Raw genomic sequence first — 20,391 nt, 5'->3', positions numbered from 1 at the left:
CGTGCTCAGTGATGGGTGATGCTGTAGGGAGCATGCTCAGTGATGTGTGACGCTGTAGTGAGCGTGCTCGGTGACGGATAACGCTGTGGGGAGCATGCTCAGAGACGTGTGATGTGGTGCGCATGCTCAGTGACGGTTGACGCTGTGGTGAGCATGCTCAATGACGGATGACACCGTGGTGAGCGTGCTCGGTGACTTATGACGCTGTAGTGAGCGTGCTCAGTGACTTATGACGCTGTAGTGAGCGTGCTCAGTGACTTATGACGCTGTAGTGAGCGTGCTCAGTGGGTGATGCTGTAGGGAGCATGCTCAGTGACAGATGAAGCTGTGGTGAGCGTGCTTGGTGACGTGTGACGCTGTAGTGAGCGTGCTCTGTGACATGTGACGCTGTAGTGCACGTGCTTAGTGACGGATAACGCTGTGGGGAGCATGCTCAGAGACGTGTGACGATGTGGTGCGCAACTGCGCATACTCGGTGACTTATGAGGCTGTAGTGAGCGTGCTCAGTGACGGTTGACGCTGTGGTGAGCATGATCGATGACGGATGACACCGTGGTGAGCGTGCCCGGTGACTTATGATGCTGTAGTGAGCGTGCTCAGTGACTTATGATGCCGTAGTGAGCGTTGTCAGTGACTTATGACGCTGTAGTGAGCGTGCTCAGTGACTTATGACGCCGTAGTGAGCGTGCTCAGTAACTTATGACGCTGTATTAAGCGTGCTCAGTGACTTATGACGCTGTAGTGAGCGTGCTCAGTGATTTACGATGCTGCAGTGAACGTGCTCGGTGACTTATGACGCTGTAGTGAGCGTGCTCAGTGACGGGTGATGCTGTAGTGAGAGTGCTCAGTGACTTATGACACTGTAGTGAGCGTGCTCAGTGACTTATGACGCTGTAGTGAGCGTGCTCAGTGACTTATGACGCTGTAGTAAGCATGCTCAGTGACTTATGACACTGTAGTGAGCGTGCTCAGTGACTTATGACGCTGTAGTAAGCATGCTCAGTGACTTATGACGCTGTAATAAGCATGCTCAGTGACTTTTGACGCTGTAGTGAGCATGCTCAGTGACTTATGACGCTGTAGTAAGCATGCTCAGTGACTTATGACACTGTAGTGAGCGTGCTCAGTGACTTATGACGCTGTAGTGAGCGTGCTCAGTGACTAATGACCCTGTAGTGAGCATGCTCAGTGACTTATGACGCTGTAGTGAGCGTGCTCAGTGATGGGCGATGCTGTAGGGAGCATGCTCAGTGACTTATGACGCTGCAGTGAGCGTGCTCAGTGACTTATGACGCTGTAGTGAGCATGCTCAGTGACTTATGAAGCTGTAGTAAGCATGCTCAGTGACTTATGACGCTGTAGTGAGCGTGCTCAGTGACTTATGACGCTGTAGTAAGCGTGCTCAGTGACTTATGACGCTGTAGTGAGCGTGCTCAGGGACTTATGAAGCTGTAGTAAGCGTGCTCAGTGACTTATGAAGCTGTAGTAAGCGTGCTCAGTGACTTATGAAGCTGTAGTGAGCGTGCTCAGGGACTTATGAAGCTGTAGTAAGCATGCTCAGTGACTTATGAAGCTGTAGTAAGCATGCTCAGTGACTTATGAAGCTGTAGTGAGCATGCTCAGTGACTTATGAAGCTGTAGTAAGCATGCTCAGTGACTTATGAAGCTGTAGTGAGCATGCTCAGTGACTTATGACGCTGCAGTGAGCGTGCTCAGTGACTTATGACTCTGTAGTGAGCGTGCTCAGTGACTTATGACGCTGTAGTGAGCGTGCTCGGTGACGTGTGACGCTGTAGTGAGCGTGCTCGGTGACGTGTGACGCTGTGGTGAGTGTGCTCGGTGACGTGTGACGCTGTGGTGAGCGTGCTCAGTGATGCTGTAGTGAGCAGTGATAGGCTATGTGCACACGATGCGGATGCAGAAACGCTGCAGACCCGCACTGTGATGTATAGTACAATGTTAGTGAATGGGGGGAAAAAAAAAAAAAAGCTGTGCAGATGGTGCGGAAATATCAGTGCGGAATTGCTGCGGATTTCAAAGAAGTGCATGTCACTTCTTTTGTGCGGATCTGCAGCGTTTCTGCACCCTTCCATGTTAAAAATCCGCAGTGGCTAAATCCGCAGAAAATTCCGCACGAAAACTGCAGTAAATCCGCGGCTGTGAGTTCTGCCAGGAGATGCGGATATGTGTGCACACAGCCTTACACACTAGCGCCCCCTCAGTACAGGTGACGCACTGCACTGTGCGCAGGGTCCTCGTGGAGACAAGCCTCTTCCGCAGGACGGTCACACCTCTGCTTGCTGTCAGTGACTATGAGACGTTCTGCGCATGTGTGTTAGTCTCTGCTGTTCACTTCACACAAGGAGGACTATAAGTCCCAGAATTCATCGGGAAATGTGACGTCTTCTGGGACGGGTGGGCACAGGTTTTCCCCGCATCCCTCCCTCCCTCCCGGTGTACGGGGGCCGCACAGGGTCACACAGGCGGCGGCAGTGACGTGGCACAGACCCCACACTGGACCCGCAGCGAGGACCCTCCGAACACTGAGCAGCCGCAGCTCCTCCCGCTGATTGGACGCCTGCCAGGCCGGCCCTACCGCATTGGCTGAATGTGACAAGCGCCGCGTCTTCATTGGCTACTCAAAGTTTCCTCCGCTGGTTATAAAACCTAAGGAATTCTCTTAGCGCTATGATTGGCTGCCAAAAACTGGGCGCGACTTCTCATTGGATAGAAGGACCTTCTATGGGCGGAGCTGGAGCGCCGGTCTCTCCTACTGCTGGAGGCCGTGAGCTAGAGGAAGAGTCCGGCCCGAGATCGATGGATCGTGCGGTGCTGCGAGCGCTGCTGCTGGTGGCCCTCTGCGGAGCGGCCGGGGCCGCCGAGAGCCGGAACAGAGAGGCCGTGAGGCCTGGTGAGTAGTCAGGGGAGGGGGAAACCGGGGAGAGGGGGAAAGGTAACGGGCTCCGGCTATAGAGACCGGGGAAAGGTAATGGGCTCCGGCTATAGAGACCGGGGAGAGGGGAAAGGTAACGGGCTCCGGCTATAGAGACCGGGGAGAGGGGGAAGGTAATGGGCTCCGGCTATAGAGACCGGGGAGAGGGGAAAGGTAACGGGCTCCGGCTATAGAGACCGGGGAGAGGGGGAAGGTAACGGGCTCCGACTATAGAGACCGGGGAGAGGGGGAAAGGTAACGGGCTCCGGCTATAGAGACCGGGGAGAGGGGAAAGGTAACGGGCTCCGACTATAGAGACCGGGGAAAGGTAACGGGCTCCGGCTATAGAGACCGGGGAAAGGTAACGGGATCCGGCTATAGATACCGGGGAGAGGGGGAAAGGTAACGGGCTCCTGCTATAGAGACCGGGGAGAGGGGGAAGGTAACGGGCTCCGGCTATAGAGACCGGGGAGAGGGGGAAGGTAACGGGCTCCGACTATAGAGACCGGGGAGAGGGGGAAAGGTAACGGGCTCCGGCTATAGAGACCGGGGAGAGGGGAAAGGTAACGGGCTCCGACTATAGAGACCGGGGAAAGGTAACGGGCTCCGGCTATAGAGACCGGGGAAAGGTAACGGGATCCGGCTATAGATACCGGGGAGAGGGGGAAAGGTAACGGGCTCCTGCTATAGAGACCGGGGAGAGGGGGAAGGTAACGGGCTCCGACTATAGAGACCGGGGAGAGGGGAAAGGTAACGGGCTCCGACTATAGAGACCGGGGAGAGGGGAAAGGTAACGGGCTCCGACTATAGAGACCGGGGAAAGGTAATGGGCTCCGGCTATAGAGACCGGGGAGAGGGGGAAGGTAACGGGCTCCGGCTATAGAGACCGGGGAAAGGTAATGGGCTCCAGCTATAGAGAGAGGGGAAAGGTAACAGGCTCCGGCTATAGAGACCGGGGAAAGGTAACGGGCTCCGGCTATAGAGACCGGGGAGAGGGGAAAGGTAACGGGCTCCGACTATAGAGACCGGGGAGAGGGGAAAGGTAACAGGCTCCGGCTATAGAGACCGGGGAAAGGTAATGGGCTCCGGCTATAGAGACCGGGGAGAGGGGAAAGGTAACGGGCTCCGGCTATAGAGACCGGGGAAAGGTAACGGGCTCCGGCTGTAGAGACCGGGGACAGGGGGAAAGGTAACGGGCTCCGGCTATAGAGACCGGGGAGAGGGGGAAAGGTAACGGGCTCCGGCTATAGAGACCGGGGAAAGGTAATGGGCTCCGGCTATAGAGACCGGGGAGAGGGGAAAGGTAACGGGCTCCGGCTATAGAGACCGGGGAAAGGTAATGGGCTCCGGCTATAGAGACCGGGGAGAGGGGAAAGGTAACGGGCTCCGGCTATAGAGACCGGGAAGATGGGGAAAGGTAACGGGCTCCGGCTGTAGAGACCGGGGAGAGGGGGAAGGTAATGGGCTCCGGCTGTAGAGACCGGGGAGAGGGGAAAGGTAACGGGCTCCGACTATAGAGACCGGGGAAAGGTAACGGGCTCCGGCTACAGAGACCGGGGAAAGGTAACGGGCTCCGGCTGTAGATACCGGGGAGAGGGGAAAGGTAACGGGCTCCGACTATAGAGACCGGGGAGAGGGGAAAGGTAACGGGCTCCGACTATAGAGACCGGGGAAAGGTAACGGGCTCCGGCTATAGAGACCGGGGAAAGGTAACTGGATCCGGCTATAGATACCGGGGAGAGGGGGAAAGGTAACGGGCTCCTGCTATAGACCCCGGGAAGAGGGGGAAAGGTAACGGGCTCCGGCTATAGAGACCGGGGAGAGGGGGAAAGGTAACGGGCTCCGGCTATAGAGACCGGGGAGAGGGGGAAAGGTAACGGGCTCCGGCTATAGAGACCGGGGAGAGGGGGAAGGTAACGGGCTCCGGCTATAGAGACCGGGGAGAGGGGGAAGGTAACGGGCTCCGGCTATAGAGACCGGGGAGAGGGGAAAGGTAACGGGCTCCGGCTATAGAGACCGGGGAGAGGGGAAAGGTAACGGGCTCCGGCTATAGAGACCGGGGAAAGGTAACGGGCTCCGGCTATAGAGACCGGGGAAAGGTAACGGGATCCGGCTATAGATACCGGGGAGAGGGGGAAAGGTAACGGGCTCCTGCTATAGACCCCGGGAAGAGGGGGAAAGGAAACGGGCTCCGACTATAGAGACCGGGGAGAGGGGGAAAGGTAACGGGCTCCGGCTATAGAGACCGGGGAGAGGGGGAAAGGTAACGGGCTCCGGCTGTAGAGACCGGGGAGAGGGGGAAGGTAACGGGCTCCGGCTATAGAGACCAGGGAGAGGGGAAAGGTAACGGGCTCCGACTATAGAGACCGGGGAGAGGGGAAAGGTAACGGGCTCCGACTATAGAGACCGGGGAGAGGGGAAAGGTAACGGGCTCCGACTATAGAGACCGGGGAGAGGGGAAAGGTAACGGGCTCCGACTATAGAGACCGGGGAGAGGGGAAAGGTAACGGGCTCCGACTATAGAGACCGGGGAAAGGTAACGGGCTCCGGCTATAGATACCGGGGAGAGGGGGAAAGGTAACGGGCTCCGGCTGTAGAGACCGGGGAAAGGTAACGGGCTCCGGCTATAGAGACCGGGGAGAGGGGAAAGGTAACGGGCTCCGGCTATAGAGACCGGGGAGAGGGGGAAAGGTAACGGGCTCCGACTATAGAGACCGGGGAGAGGGGGAAAGGTAACGGGCTCCGGCTATAGAGACCGGGGAAAGGTAACGGGCTCCGGCTATAGATACCGGGGAGAGGGGGAAAGGTAACGGGCTCCGGCTATAGAGACCGGGGAGAGGGGGAAAGGTAACGGGCTCCGGCTATAGAGACCGGGGAGAGGGGGAAAGGTAACGGGCTCCGGCTATAGAGACCGGGGAGAGGGGGAAAGGTAACGGGCTCCGGCTATAGAGACCGGGGAGAGGGGGAAAGGTAACGGGCTCCGGTTATAGAGACCGGGGAGAGGGGGAAAGGTAACGGGCTCCGACTATAGAGACCGGGGAGAGGGGGAAAGGTAACGGGCTCCGGCTATAGAGACCGGGGAGAGGGGAAAGGTAACGGGCTCCGACTATAGAGACCGGGAAGAGGGGAAAGGTAACGGGCTCCGGCTGTAGAGACCGGGGAAAGGTAACGGGCTCCAGCTATAGAGACCGGGGAGAGGGGATAGGTAACGGGCTCCGGCTATAGAGACCGGGGAGAGGGGGAAAGGTAACGGGCTCCGGCTATAGAGACCGGGGAGAGGGGGAAAGGTAACGGGCTCCGGCTATAGAGACCGGGGAGAGGGGGAAAGGTAACGGGCTCCGGCTATAGAGACCGGGGAGAGGGGGAAAGGTAACGGGCTCCGGCTATAGAGACCGGGGAGAGGGGGAAAGGTAACGGGCTCCGGCTATAGAGACCGGGGAGAGGGGGAAAGGTAACGGGCTCCGGCTATAGAGACCGGGGAGAGGGGGAAAGGTAACGGGCTCCGGCTATAGAGACCGGGGAGAGGGGGAAAGGTAACGGGCTCCGGCTATAGAGACCGGGGAGAGGGGGAAAGGTAACGGGCTCCGGCTATAGAGACCGGGGAGAGGGGGAAAGGTAACGGGCTCCGGCTATAGAGACCGGGGAGAGGGGGAAAGGTAACGGGCTCCGGCTATAGAGACCGGGGAGAGGGGGAAAGGTAACGGGCTCCGGCTATAGAGACCGGGGAGAGGGGGAAAGGTAACGGGCTCCGGCTATAGAGACCGGGGAGAGGGGGAAAGGTAACGGGCTCCGGCTATAGAGACCGGGGAGAGGGGGAAAGGTAACGGGCTCCGGCTATAGAGACCGGGGAGAGGGGGAAAGGTAACGGGCTCCGGCTATAGAGACCGGGGAGAGGGGGAAAGGTAACGGGCTCCGGCTATAGAGACCGGGGAGAGGGGGAAAGGTAACGGGCTCCGGCTATAGAGACCGGGGAGAGGGGGAAAGGTAACGGGCTCCGGCTATAGAGACCGGGGAGAGGGGGAAAGGTAACGGGCTCCGGCTATAGAGACCGGGGAGAGGGGGAAAGGTAACGGGCTCCGGCTATAGAGACCGGGGAGAGGGGGAAATGTAACGGGCTCCGGCTATAGAGACCGGGGAGAGGGGAAAGGTAACGGGCTCCGGCTATAGAGACCGGGGAAAGGTAACGGGCTCCGGCTATAGATACCGGGGAGAGGGGGAAAGGTAACGGGCTCCGGCTATAGATACCGGGGAAAGGTAACGGGCTCCGGCTATAGAGACCGGGGAGAGGGGAAAGGTAACGGGCTCCGGCTATAGAGACCGGGGAGAGGGGAAAGGTAACGGGCTCCGACTATAGAGACCGGGGAAAGGTAACGGGCTCCGGCTATAGATACCGGGGAGAGAGGGAAAGGTAACGGGCTCCGGCTATAGAGACCGGGGAGAGGGGAAAGGTAACTGGCTCCGACTATAGAGACCGGGGAGAGGGGAAAGGTAACGGGCTCCGGCTATAGAGACCGGGGAGAGGGGAAAGGTAACGGGCTCCGGCTATAGAGACCGGGGAGAGGGGAAAGGTAACGGGCTCCGGCTATAGAGACCGGGGAGAGGGGAAAGGTAACGGGCTCCGGCTATAGAGACCGGGGAGAGGGGGAAAGTTAACGGGCTCCGGCTATAGAGACCGGGGAGAGGGGGAAAGGTAACGGGCTCCGACTATAGAGACCGGGGAGAGGGGGAAAGGTAACGGGCTCCGGCTATAGAGACCGGGGAAAGGTAACGGGCTCCGGCTATAGATACCGGGGAGAGGGGGAAAGGTAACGGGCTCTGGCTGTAGAGACCGGGGAGAGGGGGAAAGGTAACGGGCTCCGGCTATAGAGACCGGGGAGAGGGGGAAAGGTAACGGGCTCCGACTATAGAGACCGGGGAGAGGGGGAAAGGTAACGGGCTCCGGCTATAGAGACCGGGGAGAGGGGGAAAGGTAACGGGCTCCGGCTATAGAGACCGGGGAGAGGGGGAAATGTAACGGGCTCCGGCTATAGAGACCGGGGAGAGGGGAAAGGTAACGGGCTCCGGCTATAGAGACCGGGGAAAGGTAACGGGCTCCGGCTATAGATACCGGGGAGAGGGGGAAAGGTAACGGGCTCCGGCTATAGATACCGGGGAAAGGTAACGGGCTCCGGCTATAGAGACCGGGGAGAGGGGAAAGGTAACGGGCTCCGGCTATAGAGACCGGGGAGAGGGGAAAGGTAACGGGCTCCGACTATAGAGACCGGGGAAAGGTAACGGGCTCCGGCTATAGATACCGGGGAGAGAGGGAAAGGTAACGGGCTCCGGCTATAGAGACCGGGGAGAGGGGAAAGGTAACTGGCTCCGACTATAGAGACCGGGGAGAGGGGAAAGGTAACGGGCTCCGGCTATAGAGACCGGGGAGAGGGGAAAGGTAACGGGCTCCGGCTATAGAGACCGGGGAGAGGGGAAAGGTAACGGGCTCCGGCTATAGAGACCGGGGAGAGGGGAAAGGTAACGGGCTCCGGCTATAGAGACCGGGGAGAGGGGGAAAGTTAACGGGCTCCGGCTATAGAGACCGGGGAGAGGGGGAAAGGTAACGGGCTCCGACTATAGAGACCGGGGAGAGGGGGAAAGGTAACGGGCTCCGGCTATAGAGACCGGGGAAAGGTAACGGGCTCCGGCTATAGATACCGGGGAGAGGGGGAAAGGTAACGGGCTCTGGCTGTAGAGACCGGGGAGAGGGGGAAAGGTAACGGGCTCCGGCTATAGAGACCGGGGAGAGGGGGAAAGGTAACGGGCTCCGACTATAGAGACCGGGGAGAGGGGGAAAGGTAACGGGCTCCGGCTATAGAGACCGGGGAAAGGTAACGGGCTCCGGCTATAGATACCGGGGAGAGGGGGAAAGGTAACGGGCTCTGGCTGTAGAGACCGGGGAGAGGGGAAAAGGTAACGGGCTCCGGCTGTAGAGACCGGGGAGAGGGGGAAAGGTAACGGGCTCCGGCTGTAGAGACCGGGGAGAGGGGGAAAGGTAACGGGCTCCGGCTGTAGAGACCGGGGAGAGGGGGAAAGGTAACGGGCTCCGGCTGTAGAGACCGGGGAAAGGTAACGGGCTCCAGCTATAGAGACTGGGGAGAGGGGGAAAGGTAACGGGCTCCGGCTATAGAGACCGGGGAGAGGGGGAAAGGTAACGGGCTCCGGCTACAGAGACCGGGGAAAGGTAACGGGCTCCGGCTATAGAGACCGGGGAGAGGGGGAAAGGTAACGGGCTCCGGCTATAGAGACCGGGGAGAGGGGGAAAGGTAACGGGCTCCGGCTGTAGAGACCGGGGAGAGGGGGAAAGGTAACGGGCTCCGGCTGTAGAGACCGGGGAGAGGGGGAAAGGTAACGGGCTCCGGCTGTAGAGACCGGGGAAAGGTAACGGGCTCCGGCTATAGAGACCGGGGAGAGGGGAAAGGTAACGGGCTCCGGCTATAGAGACCGGGGAAAGGTAACGGGCTCCGGCTATAGATACCGGGGAGAGGGGAAAGGTAACGGGCTCCGGCTATAGAGACCGGGGAGAGGGGAAAGGTAACGGGCTCCGGCTATAGAGACCGGGGAGAGGGGAAAGGTAACGGGCTCCGGCTATAGAGACCGGGGAGAAGGGAAAGGTAACGGGCTCCGGCTATAGAGACCGGGGAGAGGGGGAAAGGTAACGGGCTCCGGCTATAGAGACCGGGGAGAAGGGAAAGGTAACGGGCTCCGGCTATAGAGACCGGGGAGAGGGGGAAAGGTAACGGGCTCCGGCTATAGAGACCGGGGAGAGGGGGAAAGGTAACGGGCTCCGGCTATAGAGACCGGGGAAAGGTAACGGGCTCCGGCTATAGAGACCGGGGAGAGGGGGAAAGGTAACGGGCTCCGACTATAGAGACCGGGGAGAGGGGAAAGGTAACGGGCTCCGGCTGTAGAGACCGGGGAAAGGTAACGGGCTCCGGCTATAGAGACCGGGGAGAGGGGGAAAGGTAACGGGCTCCGGCTGTAGAGACCGGGGAAAGGTAACGGGCTCCGGCTATAGATACCGGGGAGAGGGGGAAAGGTAACGGGCTCCGGCTGTAGAGACCAGGGAGAGGGGGAAAGGTAACGGGCTCCGGCTATAGAGACCGGGGAGAGGGGAAAGGTAACGGGCGCCGGCTGTAGAGAGAGGGGAGGAGGAGAACACAGTTGGGGAGAGACTGGAGGAAAAACTATCAAGGGGGTGGAATGAGAGGGGAGGGACCAGAGTGACCGGAGAGAGATGAGATCGGGGAGGAAATAGGCCAGGGGTCAGGGGGTAGCGCCACTGCATGGATTGCGCAGGGACAGAGCAGGGTTTGGGGAGCGCTGGATCTATGCCCCAGTGACTGGTTTGGGCCTTGACGAATGCCCTCCTCCCCGGCGCGCCGTGTGTGCCCTCCTCCCCGGCGCGCCGTGTGTGTGCCCTCCTCCCCGGCGCGCCGTGTGTGTGCCCTCCTCCCCGGCGCGCCGTGTGTGTGCCCTCCTCCCCGGCGCGCCGTGTGTGTGCCCTCCTCCCCGGCGCGCCGTGTGTGTGCCCTCCTCCCCGGCGCGCCGTGTGTGTGCCCTCCTCCCCGGCGCGCCGTGTGTGTGCCCTCCTCCCCGGCGCGCCGTGTGTGTGCCCTCCTCCCCGGCGCGCCGTGTGTGTGCCCTCCTCCCCGGCGCGCCGTGTGTGTGCCCTCCTCCCCGGCGCGCCGTGTGTGTGCCCTCCTCCCCGGCGCGCCGTGTGTGTGCCCTCCTCCCCGGCGCGCCGTGTGTGTGCCCTCCTCCCCGGCGCGCCGTGTGTGTGCCCTCCTCATACTGCGCTCCACGTGTGAGCTGCTTTCCAGCATTTTCCGCGCCTTGAGGGGTGGAATACTTTAGAAATACCAGAGCTGCGCACACCCGGCCGCTCTGCTCGCCCCGGGCCAGACGTGCTGTGACTCATGGCATCACCGGCCGGCAGAGCGTCACTCCCTGCACAGGAGATTCACACTTTCCATCAGGGGGTGCGTCTGTGGTTGTCATAGTGATACATCCTCAACTTTCCATAGGACACATGGTTTTCATAGCAACCAATCACAACGGAGCTGGAAATCTGTGTGCTGGAACCTGATTGGTTGTCACAAGTCGGGCATGGAGAGATGTGTGTCATGTGACCCCCAGAGCTCTATTGATTGGCCATGATCCATCTTGTTTCTTGTCATGTGACTTCCTGGAGTTGTTCTGATTGGCTCAGTGTCAGCTTTTGCCCGTGGCGCTCAGTTCTGTCTCCGGGGAGGTGGCGTTCGGCGGTGTCCTGTGACGGGCGCTGGTTATGGAGGGTGGTGATATACAGCAGTGTGGCCGGGTATATACAGGGAGCACGGCTGGAGGTATTCGGCTGGAGGTATTCGGAGGGTCTCGGCCCCCTCCCCCGCTCTGCGTCATCGTCTCCATTTCTCATGGAATGTTTTTATTTCCCTGGAAAGTTCCTTGCAGATTCCAGAGGTTTCTTCCATCCGGCAGCTGCTCCCCTCCCCCGTCACTACTGACTCCCGGCCCCCCGACTCCTGACATCCACAGCGAGGGATGAAACGGCGTCTTTGTGCGCTGCTGCGCCACGTGCATTAGTATTAATACCCTGGAGAGCAGAGGATTGTGGGACGGCAGATAATGAGAATTCCTGCACAGCAGCGTCTGGCTCCAGAGGGAGGCTCTGCAGGGGCTTGCGAATGTATTCACCCCCTTGGCTTTTTACCTATTTTGCTACATTACAACCTGTGTGTAATGTGATGCGTCCGCACTAAATAGCGAGTTAGTGAAGTGAGAAAAATATCAGCAGATCCTAAAATTATGGTATCACTAAAAATTGTCATGTGCACATGTATTCACCCCTTTTTATTTGAAGCCCCTATAAATTTGTGTTCAAGCAATTCCCTTCATAAGACCCATGCTTAGTGACAGGACGTCCTCCTGTGTGCAATCTAAGTGTCACATGTCTGTCAGCATGTACTCTTTACCCTCTCTATAAGGCCACAGGGGCTGCAACACCATTAACGAGAGGAACCACTAACCAAACACCACCATGAAGACTCAGGAGATCTCCACACAACACCATGAAGACCCAGGAGATCTCCACACAACACCATGAAGACCCAGGAGATCTCCACACAACGCCATGAAGACCCAGGAGATCTCCACACAACATCATGAAGACCCAGGAGATCTCCACACAACGCCATGAAGATCCAGGAGATCTCCACACAACGCCATGAAGACCCAGGAGATCTCCACACAACTCCATGAAGACCCAGGAGATCTCCACACAACATCATGAAGACCCAGGAGATCTCCACACAACACCATGAAGACCCAGGAGATCTCCACACAACACCATGAAGATCCAGGAGATCTCCACACAACTCCATGAAGACCCAGGAGATCTCCACACAACGCCATGAAGACCCAGGAGATCTCCACACAACGCCATGAAGACCCAGGAGATCACCACACAACGCCATGAAGACCCAGGAGATCTCCACACAACGCCATGAAGACCCAGGAGATCTCCACACAACGCCATGAAGACCCAGGAGATCACCACACAACGCCATGAAGACCCAGGAGATCTCCACACAACGCCATGAAGACCCAGGAGATCTCCACACAACGCCATGAAGACCCAGGAGATCTCCACACAACGCCATGAAGACCCAGGAGATCTCCACACAACGCCATGAAGACCCAGGAGATCTCCACACAACGCCATGAAGACCCAGGAGATCTCCACACAACGCCATGAAGACCCAGGAGATCTCCACACAACGCCATGAAGACCCAGGAGATCTCCACACAACGCCATGAAGACCCAGGAGATCTCCACACAACGCCATGAAGACCCAGGAGATCTCCACACAACGCCATGAAGACCCAGGAGATCTCCACACAACGCCATGAAGACCCAGGAGATCTCCACACAACGCCATGAAGACCCAGGAGATCTCCACACAACGCCATGAAGACCCAGGAGATCTCCACACAACGCCATGAAGACCCAGGAGATCTCCACACAACGCCATGAAGACCCAGGAGATCTCCACACAACGCCATGAAGACCCAGGAGATCTCCACACAACGCCATGAAGACCCAGGAGATCACCACACAACGCCATGAAGACCCAGGAGATCACCACACAACGCCATGAAGACCCAGGAGATCACCACACAACGCCATGAAGACCCAGGAGATCTCCACACAACGCCATGAAGACCCAGGAGATCTCCACACAACGCCATGAAGACCCAGGAGATCTCCACACAACGCCATGAAGACCCAGGAGATCTCCACACAACGCCATGAAGACCCAGGAGATCTCCACACAACGCCATGAAGACCCAGGAGATCTCCACACAACGCCATGAAGACCCAGGAGATCTCCACACAACGCCATGAAGACCCAGGAGATCTCCACACAACGCCATGAAGACCCAGGAGATCTCCACACAACGCCATGAAGACCCAGGAGATCTCCACACAACATTATCATGATGTGAGGATGTTTTTAAGCAGCAGAGAAAATGGTCTAAGTCGAAGGAAAGATGGTGCGAAATACAGGGATATTATCAAGCAAACCCTGTTTGTCTATCAGTGATTTGAGCCTGGGACGGAGGTTCACCTTACAGACTGACCCAAAGCATACTGCTAAAGCAACACTCGAGTGGTTTAAGGAGAAACATGTAAATGTTCTGGAGTGGTTGAGTCACAGTGCAGACTTTGGGAGGCTCTGTATGGCGCTCGGTCGGGGCTCCTCCGTGGGAGGCTCTGTATGGCGCTCGGTCGGGGCTCCTCCGTCGGAAGCTCTGTATGGCGCTCAGTCGGGGCTCCTCCGTGGGAGGTTCTCTATGGTGTTCGGTCGGGGCTCCTCCGTCGGAAGCTCTGTATGGCGGTCAGTCGGAGCTCTTTTAATCAGTCGAGGCTCGTCCGGTGTGAGGCTCTGTATGGCGTTCGGTCGGGGCTCCTCCGTCGGAAGCTCTGTATGGCGGTCAGGCACAGCTCCTCTCGATGGGCGGCCTCCTCCCATGTAAGGATCTATATGGCGGCTCTGTACAGCGGTCGGTCAGGGCTTCTCTGCTCTATATGGCGGTCGGTCACAGCTCCTCTAGTCTGTCGGGGCTCCTCCATGTACGGATCTATATAGTGGTTCTGTACGGTGGTCTGCCAGGGCTCATTTCTTTATGGCGGTCGATCACAGCTCCTCTCATTGGTCGGGCCTCCTCCATGTAAGGATTTACATGGCGGCTCTGTCAGTGGTCAATAAGGGCTCCTCCGCTCTGCACGGTGGTCGGTCACTGCTCCTCTCGTTGGTTGTGGCTCCTCCATGTAAGGATCTGTATGGCGGCTCTGTACCACCGTATGGAGGAGCCCTGACTGACCGCCATGTGCTCCTCTCTTTATGGCGGTCATGCACAGCTCCTCTTGTTGGTCGGGCTCCTCCAGTGTGAGGCTTTGTATGGCAGTCGGTCAAGGTTCCTCTGCTCTATATGGCAGTCAGTCAGGGCTCTCGTTGGTTGGGGCTCCTCCGGTGTGAGGCTCTGTATGGCAGTCGATCAGGGCTCCTCTTGTCGGTCGGGGCTCCTCCGGTGTGAGGCTCTATGGCGGTCGGTCAGGGCTCCTCCATTTTCCCATTGCTCATTGCTCTTCTTGTCTTGCAGAGAAGCTTCTGGTCATCACTGTGGCCACGGACACCACAGAGGGCTACCAGCGCTTCCTCCGAACGGCCCGCCATTTTAACTACACAGTGAAGGTAAGGCGGTCCACCTGGACATGCCACATATGGGGTCTCCTTTTCTAACTTCATCCCCTGTTCTCTCAGACGCTTGGCCTGGGGCAGGAGTGGAAGGGTGGTGACGTAGCCCGCACTGTCGGAGGCGGTCAGAAGGTGCGCTGGCTGAAGGAGGCGCTGGAGGATTATCGGGAGGAGGAGGACAGGATCATCCTGTTTGTGGACAGGTAAGTGTCCCCTGACTGCTGGGTGAGGATCCGGGCTGTATCTGATCTCCTAACCCCCGTCTGCCATCTTTCCTCGCAGTTATGACGTCATCCTGGCCGGGAGCCCCATCGAGCTGCTCTGGAAGTTCCAGCAGTTTGATCAGAAGGTAGTCTTCTCTGCGGAGGGCTTCTGCTGGCCGGACTGGTCCCTGGCGGAGAAATACCCGCCGGTCAGCAACGGCAAACGTTTCCTGAACTCCGGAGGTGAGTGTGCAATGGCAACCATGTTTACGCGAGGTGCAGTGTGACACCTCGCTTCTCTTACACCCGTCTCTCTGCAGGTTTCATCGGTTACGCTCCTCAGCTTTACCGCATCGCCCAACTGTGGAAGTTCAAGGACGACGACGACGACCAACTATTCTACACCAAGGTCTACCTGGATGAGGAGTTCAGGGTGAGGGGCCACAAATTTATCAGCCATGCCCCTGTGCCCAGGTAGTCCGCTAACTGACCTGTCCTCTCTCTCTTAGGAGAAGTTTAACATCGGCCTCGACCACAAGTCTAAGATCTTCCAGAATCTTAATGGAGCCATCGGTAGGTGGATGTGCTGCCGTCAGCTGGGTAACAGGACTCATGGCTGCCGTATGCCAGACTGCCATTGGGTAATGGGGCACGGGGCTGCTGTTTGGTAATGGGGCTGCTGCTTGGTAACAGGTTGCCGTCTGTGGGGCAGCTGTTGGGTGAAGTGGCTGCTGCTGAGTAATGGAGTGCCAGGCTGCTGTCAGTGGAGCAGCTGTTGAGTAATGAGGGGCCAGGCTGCCGTCTGCGGGGCTGCTGCTGGGTAACGGGTTGCCTTTTGCAAGGTTTCTGCTGGGAAACGGCACAAGGCTGCTTAATGTGGAGCAACTGTTGAGTAACGGGGCGTCGGGCTGCCGTCTATAGGTAGAAGGTAACGGGGCGTCGGGCTGCCGTCTATAGCTAGAAGGTAACGGGGCGTCGGGCTGCCGTCTTTAGCTAGAAGGTAACAGGGCGTCAGGCTGCCGTCTTTAGCTAGAAGGTAACGGGGCGTCGGGCTGCCGTCTATAGCTAGAAGGTAACAGGGTGTCGGGCTGCCGTCTATAGCTAGAAGGTAACGGGGCGTCGGGCTGCCGTCTATAGCTAGAAGGTAACGGGGCGTCGGGCTGCCGTCTATAGCTAGAAGGTAACGGGGCGTCGGGCTGCCGTCTATAGCTAGAAGGTAATGGGGCGTCCGTCTCTTCTCACAGATGAGGTCGTCATGAAGTTCGACAAGAACAAGGTGCGAGCGCGGAACGTGGCCTACGATACCATCCCAGTCATCATCCACGGAAACGGACCCACAAAGGTACTGCCCGTCCTGCTGCTCGCCCTGCCCCCGTCCTGCCGCTCACTCTGCAGCCCCCGCACCCACTGATCCCGGTTTCTCTTTAGCTGCAGTTGAACTATCTGGGGAATTATGTGCCGAACGCCTGGACCCACGAGGGCGGCTGTGAGGTCTGCGACGACGACCTGCTGGACCTCTCTGAGGTGGAGGTGAGTGCAGCGCCCTCGTTGTCCTGCTGGGTACATCTTAGATCCGTATGATGGGGTGTTGTATCATGTCTTATCATCCAGTCACCTCCGGAGCTGCACTCGCTATTCTGCTGTTACATCATGTCTTATCCTCCAGTGACCTCCAGAGCTGCAGTCAATATTCTGCTGTTATTATACATTTTTATAGCGCCATTTATTCCATGGCGCTTTACATGTGAAAAGGGGCAAATATAGACAAATACAATAAACATGAGCAAAAAACAAGGCACACAGGTACATAAGGAGGGAGGACCCTGCCCGCGAGGGCTCACAGTCTGCAGGGGATGGGTGAGGATACACTAGGAGAGGGTAGAGCTGGTTGTGCGGCGGTTCAGTAGGTTGAGGATCACTGCAGGCTGTAGGCTTGTCGGAAGAGGTGAGTCTTCAGGTTCTTTTTGAAGGTTTCCATGGTAGTCGAGAGTCTGATGTGTTGGGATAGAGGGTTCCAGAGTATGAGGGAAGCACGGGAGAAGTCTTGGATGCGGTTGTGGGAAGAAGAAGAGATGAGGGGAGTAGAGAAGGAGATCTTGTGAGGATCGGAGGTTGCGTGTAGGTAAGTACCAGGAGATCATGTCACAGATGTATGGAGGAGATAGGTTGTGGATGGCTTTGTATGTCATTGTGAGGGTTTTGAACTGTAGCCTTCGGGCGATAGGAAGCCAGTGAAGGGCTTGGCATAATGTAGAGGCTGGGGAATAGCGGGGAGACAGGTAGATTAGTCGAGCAGCAGAGTGTAGGATGGATTGGAGTGGTGCTAGAGGGGAGTCCAGAGAGTAGGAGGTTGCAGTGGTTGAGGCGGGAGATGATTAGGGCATGCACTAGTGTTTTTGTGGTTTCATGGTCAAGCAATGCACAGATCTGGGAAATATTTTTGAGTTGGAGTCGGCAGGAGGAGGCAAGGGCTTGGATATATGGCTTGAAAGAGAGGGCAGAGTTCAGGATCACCCCGAGGCACCGGGCATATGGGACTGGGGAAAGTGAGCAGCCATTGACATTGATGGATAGGTCTGGTGGAGGGGCAGAGTGAGAAGGGGGAAAGATGATGAATTCTGTTTTGTCCATGTTCAGTTTTAGAAAGCGAGCAGAAAAGAAGGCCAAGATGACAGTGTGGGATTTTGGTGAGTAAGGAGGTGAGGTCAGGTCCGGATAGGTAGATCTGCGTGTCATCAGCATAGAGATGGTACTGCATACCGTGGGATTCTATGAGCTGTCCCAGGCCGAAGGGGTAGATGGAGAAGAGTAGGGGCCCTAGAACAGAGTGTTGAGGAACACCGACAGACAAGGGGCGAGGTGAGGAGGTGGTGTGGGGGAGGGAGACACTGAATGTTCGGTCTGTCAGATATGACGAGATCCAGGATAGGGCCAAGTCTGTGATGCCAAGAGATGAGAGAATCTGTAGCAGGAGGGAATGGTCCACAGTGTCGAAGGCAGAAGACAGGTCCAGGAGGAGGAGGACAGTAGTGTTGCTTGCTCCTGGCAGTTACTAGGTCATTGGTCACTTTAGGCTACTTTCACACTAGCATTGTACGACGCATGACGAATTGCGTCGTTGGACGTACCGACGCTAGCAGTGAAAGCGCCGCACAACGGGGGCAGCGGATGCTGTTTTTCAACGCATCCGCTGCCCCATTGTGAGGTGCGGGGAGGAGCTGGTGGAGTTCCGGCAACGCATGCGCGGTCGGAAATGGCGGACACGACGCACCGAAAAACGTTACATGCAACGTTTTTTGGCGGCGATGGTCCGACGCAACCGTCGCACGAGGTTGCTACGTGTGGCAATGCGTCGCACTGCATCGCTAATGCAAGTCTATGGAGAAAAAACGCATCCTGCAAGCACTCTTGCAGGATGCGTCTTTTCTACAAAACGACGCATAGCGACGTGCAGTGCACAACGCTAGTGTGAAAGTAGCCTTAGTTAGGGCAGTTTCAGTTGAGTGATGGGAACGGAAGCCAGATTGTAACCGATCAAAGAGGGAGCAGGAGGAGAGGTGGGAGGACAGTTCAAGATGGACGTATTGCTCCAGTAGTTTTGAGTCGTAGGGGAGAAGAGATATCGGGTGATGGCTGGACACAGAGGATGAGTCGAAGGAGGGCATTTTGAGGATGAGTGTGATCTTGGCATGTTTGAAGGCTGAGGGGAAGACACGAGTTGTGAGTGAGAGGTTGGAGAGGTGCGTTAGGGTTGGGATGAAGACCGTGGTGAGGTTAGGGATGAGGTGGGACGGGCGCGGGTCAAGCGTGCAAGTGGTGAGGTGTGATGGTGACAGGAGGGTGGAGAGCTGATCTTCTGCCATGGTGGAGAAGTTAGTTATGGAGGAACAGGGTTGAGCAGCTAAGAGGGGCAGTGGGCGCTGCGGACCAAAGCTTTCTCTGATCGTATCGAACTTCTGTTTAAAGAAGGAGGCAAAGTCTTCAGCAGAAGTGACGAGACGGAGGAGGTGCAGGGGACGGAGTAGAGAATTAAGTGTTGAAAAGCTGTTCAGGGTTGTGAGACTATTCTGCTGCTACATTGTGTCTTATCCTCCAGTCACCTCCAGAGCTGCAGTCACTATTCTGCTGCTACATCATGTCTTATCCTCCAGTCACCTCCAGAGCTGCACTCACTATTCTGCTGCTACATCACGTCTTGCTCTGTAGAGCATTGCATTGTGGGATATAACCCTACCCCTGCAGTCCTCTCCCACAATGCACTGCAGCAGAGCACGCCGCTTCGGGGAGTGACTGGTGATGTCTCCCGCAGGACGAGGATCTGCCCCGGGTTCTCCTGGCTGTGTTCATCGAGCAGCCGACGCCGTTCCTGCCGCAGTTCCTGGAGCGACTGATGATGATAAACTACCCGCGGGACCGGCTGTCCCTCTACATCCACAACAGTGTGAGTGTCTGCGGGACAGCGCCCCCTAGAGATGCCACGCCGAGTGCCCAGATACCCGCCTCCTCCCCCATTGTTACTCAGTGCCCCCCAGCAGGGCATTCCCCGAGGCACCCTCAGTTAGTGGGATACTACCCAGAGTCCTCCCGAATTAGTGGGGTACTACCCAGTTCCTCTCCCATTAGCGGGGTATTACTCTGTTCCCTCCCCCATTAGCGGGGTATTACTCTGTTCCCTCCCCCATTAGCGGGGTATTACTCTGTTCCCTCCCCCCATTAGCGGGGTATTACTCTGTTCCCTCCCCCCATTAGCGGGGTATTACTCTGTTCCCTCCCCCATTAGCGGGGTATTACTCTGTTCCCTCCCCCATTAGCGGGGTATTACTCTGTTCCCTCCCCCATTAGCGGGGTATTACTCTGTTCCCTCCCCCATTAGCGGGGTATTACTCTGTTCCCTCCCCCCATTAGCAGGGTATTACTCTGTTCCCTCCCCCATTAGCGGGGTATTACTGTTCCCTCCCCCATTAGCGGGGTATTACTCTGTTCCCTCCCCCATTAGCGGGGTATTACTCTGTTCCCTCCCCCATTAGCGGGGTATTACTCAGTTCCCTCCCCCATTAGCGGGGTATTACTCTGTTCCCTCCCCCATTAGCGGGGTATTACTGTTCCCTCCCCCATTAGCGGGGTATTACTCTGTTCCCTCCCCCATTAGCGGGGTATTACTCTGTTCCCGACCCCCATTAGCGGGGTATTACTCAGTTCCCTCCCCCATTAGCGGGGTATTACTCAGTTCCCTCCCCCATTAGCGGGGTATTACTGTTCCCTCCCCCATTAGCGGGGTATTACTCTGTTCCCTCCCCCATTAGCGGGGTATTACTCTGTTCCCTCCCCCATTAGCGGGGTATTACTCTGTTCCCTCCCCCATTAGCGGGGTATTACTCTGTTCCCTCCCCCATTAGCGGGGGATTACTCTGTTCCCTCCCCCATTAGCGGGGGATTACTCTGTTCCCTCCCCCCATTAGCG

At 57.5% G+C, this 20,391-nt stretch overlaps 1 protein-coding gene across 1 annotated transcript in view; it reads left to right on the top strand.

Moving 5' to 3' along the window:
- Window positions 1–2,386: 2,386 nt before the first annotated feature.
- Window positions 2,387–20,391, top strand: part of PLOD3 (procollagen-lysine,2-oxoglutarate 5-dioxygenase 3) — a 29,574-nt gene continuing 11,569 nt past the window's right edge. The window contains exons 1-9 of the mRNA XM_077261571.1: window positions 2,387–2,911; window positions 14,633–14,724; window positions 14,794–14,930; window positions 15,010–15,173; window positions 15,251–15,363; window positions 15,440–15,503; window positions 16,175–16,272; window positions 16,359–16,460; window positions 19,240–19,371. Coding sequence (XP_077117686.1) covers window positions 2,689–2,911; window positions 14,633–14,724; window positions 14,794–14,930; window positions 15,010–15,173; window positions 15,251–15,363; window positions 15,440–15,503; window positions 16,175–16,272; window positions 16,359–16,460; window positions 19,240–19,371 — 1,125 coding nt within the window. The 5' untranslated portion in view covers window positions 2,387–2,688. The remainder of the gene's footprint in view (window positions 2,912–14,632; window positions 14,725–14,793; window positions 14,931–15,009; window positions 15,174–15,250; window positions 15,364–15,439; window positions 15,504–16,174; window positions 16,273–16,358; window positions 16,461–19,239; window positions 19,372–20,391) is intronic.

Source organism: Ranitomeya variabilis, chromosome 5 (assembly GCF_051348905.1).
Source record: "Ranitomeya variabilis isolate aRanVar5 chromosome 5, aRanVar5.hap1, whole genome shotgun sequence".
In the NCBI taxonomy this organism is placed as follows: domain Eukaryota; kingdom Metazoa; phylum Chordata; class Amphibia; order Anura; family Dendrobatidae; genus Ranitomeya; species Ranitomeya variabilis.
The sequence above is the reverse complement of the archived record's forward strand: the minus strand, read 5'-3'. Positions and strand labels throughout refer to the sequence as shown.